The sequence below is a fragment of the Melanaphis sacchari genome, unplaced genomic scaffold, assembly GCF_002803265.2.
Source record: "Melanaphis sacchari strain LSU unplaced genomic scaffold, SCAv2.0 Contig32_pilon_pilon, whole genome shotgun sequence".
Classification (NCBI taxonomy): domain Eukaryota; kingdom Metazoa; phylum Arthropoda; class Insecta; order Hemiptera; family Aphididae; genus Melanaphis; species Melanaphis sacchari.
The window spans coordinates 493276-504701 of NW_020271199.1; the positions used below are offsets into that span (position 1 = coordinate 493276).

Here is an 11426-nt window from a genome sequence, read left to right on the forward strand (position 1 = left end):
TGTCACTGGTCACTGGACACCTAATGTGGTGCATAATATTTGCAAACATATTTTCAACATGTAATTTATTAAACAACTAATACAAAAATTATTATTTGCTTTTATTACTCACGACTCACCAGTTGCTGATTTGATACAAAATTATACGATAATTTATATTTCGTAAGGAAATAACATAGTATTGACTATTGACGTATACATTTAGCACGAACATTATTCGCACAAAATTAAAATGGTTGATTATGGTTTTTAAATGTGAATTTATAATGTATTAAAACATCTAAAAATCTAAAAAAAATGCAGTATAAAAATAAACATTATAAATCTCTAAAAATGTCCTTAAAAAGTATTAAAATCAACAAAATATATAAATAAAATACACTTTAATAGTATAATCAAGAATCATAGGTAATCTAAAAAATATAGAGATCTATAAAATATTCAAGTATAAAAGATATTATAGTTAAGTACGGCGTATTAATGAAATGTGTAAAATATTTTTAAAAAAAAATTGAACAAATAAAATATGAGTAAAATGTTTGATTGAAGGAAATTATTAAAATTATCTTTTAATAGTAAAGAATTAAAAAATAATAATAACTCAATAAATCATAAATGTAAATAACATAAAAATTAAATTCATTAGTAACTAATTCAAAATTTGTGTTTAAAAAAGCTATGTTTTAACTGTAATCTAAAAATAATTTAGTTTTTCTATAAATTTGTAGCTTTAGTCTTTAGTAATAATAATTAAAAATTATTATCATTATTATTAAATATTTCATAACAGAATTATAAATTAAACATATTTTATTGAAATTTTGTTTTGAATTTATGGGCCCAAGTCAGTTTTGACTATAGTAGTCCTTAGGTGTAAAAGATACAAATTATTTATTTGAATATAATTGATAGTGCACGGAATTTGTCCCATATATTTTAATGTAATAAAGTCACTGTTCACTAGTACCTTATATCAGTCAGTTATATCTCAGATTTTATTTTTTGAAATTGACATTGGCGCCACTGGCTAGTGGCTACAGAGTACCGACATGATATTAACATAAAAATAAGAATGAAAAGTACATTAGAGAAGTATACCTACTTTATCATGAAATATATTAATAATAATAGTTCTTGGTGATATGATAGCAGATGTCAGATGTTTAACTTTGACAGATTAAATTCTTAAAGAAGCAATTAAAAATGAATTGATTTTACAATAATTTATTTTTGTTTCTGAAGACACTTTTTCTAGTATTGATTGTATATTAAACTTTATGGTGGTTTCTAGTAAAAATGGATTTAGTTGATACTTAGGTAGGTTAAAAGTAAACATTTTCATTATTTTTCAAAATCATTGTTCGATTTTGTTTTTCCTGTGTAACTCAAATACATGACAATTTCATCAATTTTTCATACAAATTTTTCTTATATCATTTTTGTTTATTTTCTTATATATATGAAAATTTTTTAAAATATTTCTACTCTTTTGAGCTATTTATTTATGTTTGATTTTTTATTTTTTTTTTTTTGTTTTAGTTTTATTATAAAAATAAATTTTGTAACATTTTCACTTTGGCGAACTCATTTAATACAGAAAGTTTTTTAAGTTATTTTTTTAGCTATTTAAAAATGTTTAAGATACATAAGCACAACTCTTTTATAAGTATTTGAAGTTCAAATTCTCAAAAAATTGAAAATTATTTCATAGTTAAAATGTAACATAATGTTTAATTTTTATAACTAAGACTTGATAATTTAATAGAACTAATTAAAGGTTTTTCATAAAATGATAATTTATTCATAGTTCATACTGTAATCAATAAATCTAAGAAATAAATAAACATAATATTTTTAAAGATAATATGTTTATGTAAAATTCAGACAAAATTAGATTAAAATATTAATACCAAAAATAATGATTTTAGTTATTTTGTTTTAATAATTTAAAAATATTTTAACATTTTAACATATATTATTAGATTATACATATAAATGACATTTTCAAATATTGTAATGTTTTCAGCAAAAAATAAATCAACTTAACTTAAACTACTAGTAAAATTAATTACTTAATAGTAATAAAAGTATGTCATAAAATTTACTTAATAATAACTAATAAGGCTATCTCAACTAGAAATATTGTCTTTAGCTAGTAACCAATGATTTATCATTAAATTCAAATTTAACAAATACATGATTGTAATTAGTGGCTTACAGAATGAAATAATAGGTATGCTTGACACTTACTGACTACTGTATAGTTATTTACTTTCTCTTTATATTTTATTTTAAATAATAAGCAAGCCACAGTACTACTGTCTTTTTAGATTTATTTTTAATTTCTCTAAAATAGTTACAGAAAATATAAATGTTAACATATAATAATTCATATGTGATATGTCACTGGTGTACAAATATATACTTTATTAAATCCAGTAGTGGTTTGATTTTTTTTTTCTATTCTCAAGTCAAATATAAGGGTGGTTATATTATATTACTACTTCACATAAAAAATAACTTATAACACTTAAACAGTTAGATAATATGTTAAAAAGAGAGATAATTAGATTTGATAAAGTTAAATATGGTATATTTACCGTGTATTTGAATATAAAATACTAATTAAATTACACTTAAATATGTCTTTTAGTTTATAAAATAGAAATCAAAAAATGTTTAGATCATAATTAAACAATATAAAGATTATTATTCCATTAGACATTTCAATAATTCCCCCCCTCCAAAAAATAAAAAAAAAATAAAAATTGAACTATAGGTACTAGTTTTTGTCCATGGATCAAATAAATATTAATTGAAGTACAGATCATTATAATATAATTATCAACTTTGGATAATTCTAGCCTTCAATCACAGTATAAATTTGAAAATCATATTATATACATTATATTATTATGGTATTATACTCTTGCATACCAATTGATCAACATATTTATGTGATTTTGGATATATTGGAGTTAATAGGTAATTTTTTTAAAGTATAAACATAAATACATGTTTATTATAAGAAGATATGCAGTTAACAATCGTAAAATTTATATTGCATATATTTTTTAAATTAAAAAATGGTGTTATTATTTTAAATTATAAATATTATCTTTTTTTTTTTTTAAGTAAGGCTTGTGTTTTTTAAAATGATTCAACATTGAATCAAATGTCTGTACATATTATTTAATAAACTTTTCATAAAAAACTTTGTACTTCTACATAAAAAAACAATTAAAATTGATGTGTAAATAAAATACAAATTACAAAAATAGGATTCATTTCTAAAATGGATACAATTATAGTAAAAATATAAATACATAGATATTTAATAAAATGAATATTTTTACAAATTGTACCTAAATTGTAACTTTATAACTATTGCTATAATATAAATACAAACATGCTATACAGTTTATTTTTACTTAGTATAAATTTTGTTTATAATAGTTTATACATTAAAATCATTATGATTAAATACTTAGAAGTAAATGATTTTAAGTTATTAAAATTAAACATAATAAAATAAATTTTAAATTTTAGCAGTGAGCATAATAATGTTACAAAGAAAATACAATGACTATTTAATTAGTGTTATAACCTTATAACTCAAAATGTCTTTTATTATAATCATTTGTAGGCTTTATTTAATTTAAAAACAAAGGGCAGCTACAATAATTTATTTTAAAAAATACTACTACTTACGTTTTTTAAATTCTTACATGTAATATAAAAACACCTAATAAAATACAGAGTATGTTATTTGTAGTCTCTAATATATACAATAAGCAAATTTAGTTAAAAACATAATTGTTGAACTTATTTATGATATGAAATTAACTAATAAAATAAATAAATATTGGTTTATATAAAAATTTATCAATATTTAAGTATTTTCATAAAGTGGAATATTGGTTAAAGAACATATTAACAAAAATATTCAATAATTTAAATTTAATGTGTAGAGTAAAATATATATTTTAATAACAAGTTTCAATGTACACAACATAACATCAAAAGTAAGATTACTTTTAAGTAGTTTTTATTAAATTTACACTTCTATATACATTTGCTTTATCGGAACATAACTTACTACTGTTTATTAAAAATATAAACTATTTGGCACATAAATATAAAAATGCATTCTATTCTGATTTTTCCTTTTGTTTTTGAGTTGTTATTTTATCATTTTGTGTATTTTGATGATACGTCCCAGACGTTGTTTTGGTGTAGCCATACCTTTTCTTGGTTTACCAACTAAAAAAAAACATTGTGAAATATAAAAATTATAGTTTATGATAATATTATGATCAAATGTAAATAAAAAAAACTACACAACATGGGATTTCAATTCATAAATTTAAATGTTGAATACATAAGTAAAAGTTATAGAATCAATTGATATTTATTAGCAGTTTAACACAAAAACATTCCTACATAGATAGTTTTGGCTTAGTATACTTCTATTAAGACATTCTTCTTCGATCACAACTGTTTAATCTAAAAATATATTACTTGCTAAAAGTCTAAAACCATACACTATACACTGTATAACTTCACGATAGATGTGTGAATAATAGTCCTGTTTTCCTCAGTTATAGTTGTATTTAAAAATTAAAGTAAAATATTCTTATTAAAATATTTTGGTTACACGCTGTCTGATTATATTAAATTTTAAGAAATATATCTTATACTAAAATTTCAAAATAATATTATTCATTGTATTACCTTTGGGAGTTAGTGAATCACAATTTTTTTTTGTTATTGATTCACCAATAGTTGTTACATCTGCTTTAACAAAATCAGTAGCTGGCTTTGAAACGTCTATGTCTTCTAGAACTTGCTTACATTTTGGTAAGCGACCCTTTTTCTAGTTTAAAGAAAACAAAATATTATGAAAATGTAATTATTTTATAAATGATACTATTTTACAAATTACATACCAAACGTTTAATTGCTACTTCATCATTATTTTTTTTATTTTTACATTTCTTTTTCTTTGATAAAGGTTTTTCAACTTTTGGATACAAACACTTAATATGTTTGCGTGTTAAGCGTTCCCCAGGAGTTAAAATATTAGATGGTGGCTGCCATGTCACGTCATTGGTATCTTCATCGTCAGAGTTAGTTATAGCTGGATATACTATTATTTAAATAAAATAATTTTTCAGCAGTTTAAAACCAAAATGTTTGTTAATACAATTTAAAAAACATTATTGATGGAAAAAAAAATTAAAATAAAAAAAATTTAATTTTTAATTAAATATAAGTATTTTAAAATTCACTTGTTCTAACAGTTCAAGACAATTAAATTTATTGTTAAAAAATAAGAAACTTGCATAAAAGCGAGTGCAATATTTTAAGATTTCTTTAGCCTTTCTGGAATATTATATTAAAAGCTAAAAATGCCAATATTAATCTTGCACATTCAAAGTCCATACATCAACGAAATGCATTGCTTACACAATAAGAGGCATTCAGAGGTAATCAAATATATTTACATACCATACAATCTATCTATGCTTTATAAATTAATGATATCACATGGAGAAAATATACATTTTCAGGATGTTGAAAACTAAAGAAATTTAAAATATTAAAAACCATCAACAAATTTATTAGTAAACACTATTAAAAATATTATATATCCTACAATTAATTATTTGTAATCAGATATATTATACATATAATATAACAGTGATGACTCACTAAATAATTCAGTTAATCTGGAATTAATTATTGTTTCAATACAACGTGGGTACCAAGCTTACAAATCAGCCAAAATTTTAAGTTATCATTTCTCTATAAAAAGATTGTTTTAAGTTTACTGTATTTCTATAATTCCGAATTAACTGTAGTAACGTATGATAATATAAATCAATTTAGTACTCATAAGTCATAATAATAAATTATAAATAAGCTATTAAATATTATTTTGAAATGTCTAGTAGTTTAATCAATATCGTTTTATAGTTTTGATAATATTATACAGGTACTATGAAAATTTTAATAGTGATTAAAAAAATTTAAATAAAAAGTCCTCTGATAAATCAGATAAATAGATAATTGAATTATCTTATAAGCATACTTAAAATATTAATCTTGTATTTATAGTTGATACATTCTACTAAAATATAATAGTATAAAAGTTAACTATTCTGATTTTCACTAAATCAAAATAAAAAAACAAATACTTTAAATTAACTTACTAAAGTTTTCATCTTGACGAACAGTTTCAATTGGTTCATCACATATTTCGATCAACTCTGATTTAGTTTTGTTAACTTTTTGAACAAATTCACAAGTATATGACCTATATTATGTGTAATTATTTTATTATAGATATTCTGATTTATTATTAAAAAGGGTTTTAACTTTATAGCACTTAAAAAAACTATAATACAAGTTACAACCCAATAAATTTTGAAACATGTGCAATAATATTCCTTAAAAATATAGTAAAAAAAAACAAAAATTGTATTTTTAAATTAATTATTATTCATTACTTTTTAGTCATTTAGGTATATTAGATTTATAAAGTAACAAAACCATAAATTAATCTTCCAATAAATTTAACTTTATAACAGTAAGAAGTACTATTCAAAATTATTTAAAAAAATAAAAACTGTTCCATCTTAACATTGTTTTGTATAGAATTGTTTATCTTTATCTTATGTATAATGTTTATCATTTTTAGTATTATGCTATTTTATTAAAATAGTTTTATTTATTGCATTGCCATTTAATTTATATAATTTAATTAGTTTAAGCTAAATATGCAAATAGTACAGTTCTGATGATTTAATCTGTAATCAGTTAATCATTACCAGTAATGATATCTTAATTAGTAATCACCAAGTTAATATTTTTTTCACAATGTTTTATTATTTTTTATTAAACTAAATCAAAACGCTACACTCAAAACGTATTTAACTTAACCATAACTGGTACAGTGAAAAAATTTAACACTAGCAAAATTTACCACTTCAATTGTTTTAGATTAAGTATTTAAATAACTATATAGTTAAATTTATATCACCATATTATAATACAGACAATTATTCTTAACCTATTTTTTTTGACAAAAATTATTTGTTAAACCTTTATTTCAATTTAGGTTTTTTTTTAAAACAGTTATCAAGATTTAAAATCTATACACAATAGTATTCGACAAAACATAACTAAATTAAAAAAATATATTTATATAGGTAAAATTTTAATTGAAATGTTTTTTTTCAATATTTCATGGCAAAATTATTTTTATTTTATTTTTAAAAGTGCATTGATTGTTAATATTTTAAAAATAATCAACATATTTTTAAAACAGTTATACACATAGTATAGTAAAGATCGAGTGAGATATTTTTGAATATCTTAAATCAATAATAACCTAATCTCAACACTAAATAAAGATTTCAGTAAACTTGTTATCTACTAAATTTTAATTTTTAAGTAACTTCCTTTATTAAACTTTTGTTTGTGAAGAATTCAATAAATCTGATTTTAAATGTAAGTTAAAAAAAATAATACCAACAATTTCCTAAAATACTCCAAAACATACATCAAATTTTATACTCGGAATCTTTGATGTAAGAACAATAAATTTATAGCTTACTCTATTATTTTTATCTGAATACTATAATAATTATAAAATTCTATAAAATTAGAGCCCAGATTATTGCATTTTATACTTTTTAATCAATTGACTTACACAACTTCATCATGCTCAGTGGATGAATCTTTACCTTCAATGTCTACATCTGGTTCTTGCTTCTTTATTCTGATAATCATTTTATCTAAATAAAAATATTATTTTTAAATAAATAATTATATGAAATATAAATAAATTATATACATACCTTGAGCTAATTCACTAGAATACTTTTTTAGAGGAGTGTTATCAGGCATTTCATCAATATCTAATTCCATATTTGTCATAAGCTACCTACTATAAAATATATTAAAACAACATTTAAATAATTTTTAAATATATTATAATCAAATTAAATTATACATATATACAAATAATAGACAAATCATATCAAAATGAAGTATAATGAGGTTATAATTATATTTAACTTAATAGAAATAATTGAGCTCATCATTATGAAATCAAATGTATCTATTGAACAAATAATGAAATTAACACGATATACAATCAATAACCATTGAGTGTAACCCACAACTTTATTGTTTATAACATTATCTATTATTATTTATTTTCATATGGATCAAAAGACATTGTTAGTTAGGTTTAACCAGTTGTAATTTTGAGTTATATAATTGTCTTAGAATTTTTACAACTGAGTTAAGTTTTACAATTTATTTTTAATTTGTAATTTTTTATTGATAATCACTAATAACTAAATACATAGACATAGTATATCATACAAAATATTCAATTATACGGAATCTAAAATTGTTCAGTTGTAACTTAGAAGCAATATTCTGATTTTATACTTTGCCTATAACTTAAAAAAAATAACTAATTTTAAGTTATTATATGTTTACAATGCAAAAAACTTGTATTATGATAGGTAATTTATAATGTAATCAAATAAAATGAATCACGGACGTTTCGCTCTCTCCAAAAAAACCAGTCCACAGATATTTCATACCCAGCAATTATTATGATAAGAAATTTCGTCTCAGAGAGTAATTAGCTATAAGATGTTTGGTCCCTGGTATAATTTGATAATCTAAACAATTATATTTAATGTTTAAATAACAATAATACAAAATATACATATACATAATCAACATTCATATAATATAATCAAACAGTCAAGATTTAAATAAATCATAGTTATATTAAGTCAACACAAAATGTTGTAAAAATGAATAAATTAAAATTAAATACTATATAATATTAAGATAAATTATACATTTATTTTAAGTCAACTAACTATGTTTTTAAATATCATAAAATGTCATTATATTTAAATCCTTTACAATATGATTACAAATTTAAATAGAAATAGGTTTATCTTAATAACTTTTGATAATACTAAATATCTTACACCTATTTAAAAACCCTATCATTTAATATTTTAATGTATAAATATAAATATAGAATTTCAGTTCACAAATCTATTGGGCTGTATAGTGCACGTAAAATCTTTATTAGGTACTTACCTATAGCCTATATACTATATTAAACATTACAAAATTGTTCATTAAAAATTAATGTATTAATTGTTAGTAAAATAATGAACTTTGAAGAAATTAATAAATAATAATGATTTAAAAAAAAACCTGAGAACCAAATGTTCTATTATTAAAGTATATCAGGGACCAAAAGTCCTATTGCTAATAACTTTCTGGCATGAAACGTCCTATCTTAATAATTGTCGAGGATAAAACGTCCGTGGGCAAGTTTTTTTGACGGGGACAAAACAACTGTTTACCAAATAAACTATATGGTTTGAGATTGAATAACAATACTATAGCTAAGATATAAATATAATCAATATGGGTATGCTTGTATAATATACAGTAACTTATTAATACAAGGATATTGACCCCTTCAACTGGAAAAAAAAAAATATAAAATAAGTAATCTTTACAGTTTACATCCATAGGTAATGGTTTTATTTTAATTGAGGTATGTATACAAACTACACCAACAGTATAATTCAGTGGTTTTCAACCGGTGTGTCGCGGCACACCAGTGTACCGCGAGCGCCTTTGAAGTATGCCGCATAAGTCTATTGATGGAGTTAATTTTGTATATATATATATATATGTATGTATTATATATAAAAATAAATGTTTCACGTATTATACGAATTGGTGTGCCGCAAAAATTTTGTAGAAGAAGAAGTGTGCTACATTGTTAAAAAGGTTAAAAACCACTGGTATAATCAAACAATTAATGTATGATTAACATTCACATAGGATAAGACATTTTAATCTGTGTTACTTAGTTGTTAATAATCAAAATATATATTTTCATTGCTTGTTATACAATATAAAAGGCAAGTATAAGTATATTAAAAGTATTAGTAGTGTACATAATACAATCATATTATAAAGATGTAGATAAGAGTAAAAGGAATGCGTACATACCTAGAGTGCTACAGATAATACATTAACCAATTCAATTTAATTTACATTCGACACAATGTTATTTGTAATAAGTACTTCAGAAATCTACATAAAGTGAATTATATTTATATAAAAAAAAATAAACAATTAAAATTCTGAAAAACTATAGATTTTGAAGAAAACTATAAACTATCCAAAAAGAATAATTAACCTGAAAATATTCATATGCGGAACAATAATTTCATCGCTAAGGAAACATCAACATGACTAATCACTTGGTGTTACATAACATCACAAATGAATTTTAGCATATTAGTAGGTAACAAAACATTGAAGTTGAATGTGATTTATATGAATTTGCTCAACGGTTATTGAATACTCACCTAAAACAACAGCGTTTAACACTGAATTATGATGCAATAATGAGATCGATAAATCTGACCGTGTGGTTGATGGTTGCATAAAAAGTTTCCCATTTAGGTGCAAAACGGTATGAAATTACGAAAACAGTATTGACGACCACATATTAGAAAATAGTTAACCGACAAATTGAACTAACGTTTTTTCACAAGAACAACACAACAATCATTTTGTTTTCTAAATATTATCATTCGTGATATCGAAAATTGGCTATCGATAGTAATACGATAATAATATCGTAAATTCAAAATCGCTGTAACACAAAGATTCTAGAGCCAGACCAATTGATCTTTAATCGTGGTATTAACGTCCGACTGTCAATAAAATATATTAAATAATTAATTATAATAATAGTATTATCACTTTACTCGGGTAGTCAGTATCAACAAATTTGATATTATTCGCATAATTGTAATTTGTAAACCAACGATTAACGTATTCGTTTGGCGGCGGTAAAAATAATGACATACTATCGATAGTTCTAAATGCAAATCATTCGATAGCGAGGAATGCAAAATAAAACGCCATTATCATTATTAAAAATTTGTGATTGTTATTGTTAGAAAATAGGAACGTGAATCATGATTTTTGATTTGTAATTAAAAGTTGTGGGGTGTCAGCGTCAGCTTATTTTTATGATGGAGAATCATATTGAAAACTCCTACACCCTTCTATTATAAATTATTCAAAATCAAAATCCAATCGAGCAATTTTTGTGTTATGTAGGTAATTAACTTTTTGTGATTTTGTACTATTTTAGGATAATAGGTACCTAAATATAAATGTAAATTACCTATTTATTTACATTATTTTTGAAATAAGATTAAAAAGTGACTATGTGTCAATAATGTGTTTTTGATCAAAATATATTTATATTTTGTTTCGGGCATTAAGTCGCTAATGTGATATAAAGAGTTCCAAATATTTTCAAGCACAGTACTAAAATTTATGAG

General features: G+C 22.1%; 1 protein-coding gene across 2 annotated transcripts; it reads right to left on the minus strand.

Annotated features, from left to right (window-relative positions):
* Positions 1-4026: 4026 nt before the first annotated feature.
* LOC112596525 lies at positions 4027-10663 on the minus strand. Of its 2 annotated transcripts, none has more exons than XM_025342253.1 (7): positions 10437-10663; positions 7866-7951; positions 7718-7802; positions 6216-6319; positions 4950-5149; positions 4735-4876; positions 4027-4263 (listed from the first exon to the last, which is right to left on the minus strand). In XM_025342253.1, the coding sequence occupies exons 2-7, from the start codon at positions 7942-7944 to the stop codon at positions 4184-4186; spliced, it is 690 nt and encodes a 229-aa protein (XP_025198038.1). In that variant the 5' UTR covers positions 7945-7951; positions 10437-10663; the 3' UTR covers positions 4027-4183. The 2 variants fall into 2 exon arrangements, with proteins under 2 accessions (XP_025198038.1, XP_025198037.1); XM_025342252.1 differs by having other exon boundaries at positions 7866-7954.
* Positions 10664-11426: the final 763 nt, after the last annotated feature.

Coding starts and splice junctions, on each gene's coding strand:
- LOC112596525 (XM_025342253.1), bottom strand. CDS start 7,944: ATGACAAATATGGAATTAGATATTGATGAAATGCCTGATAACACTCCT. Junction 6,320..7,717: donor ACTGAGCATGATGAAGTTGT/GTAAGTCAATTG, acceptor CACATAATATAG/GTCATATACTTGTGAATTTG. Junction 5,150..6,215: donor TCGTCAAGATGAAAACTTTA/GTAAGTTAATTT, acceptor TTTAAATAATAG/TATATCCAGCTATAACTAAC.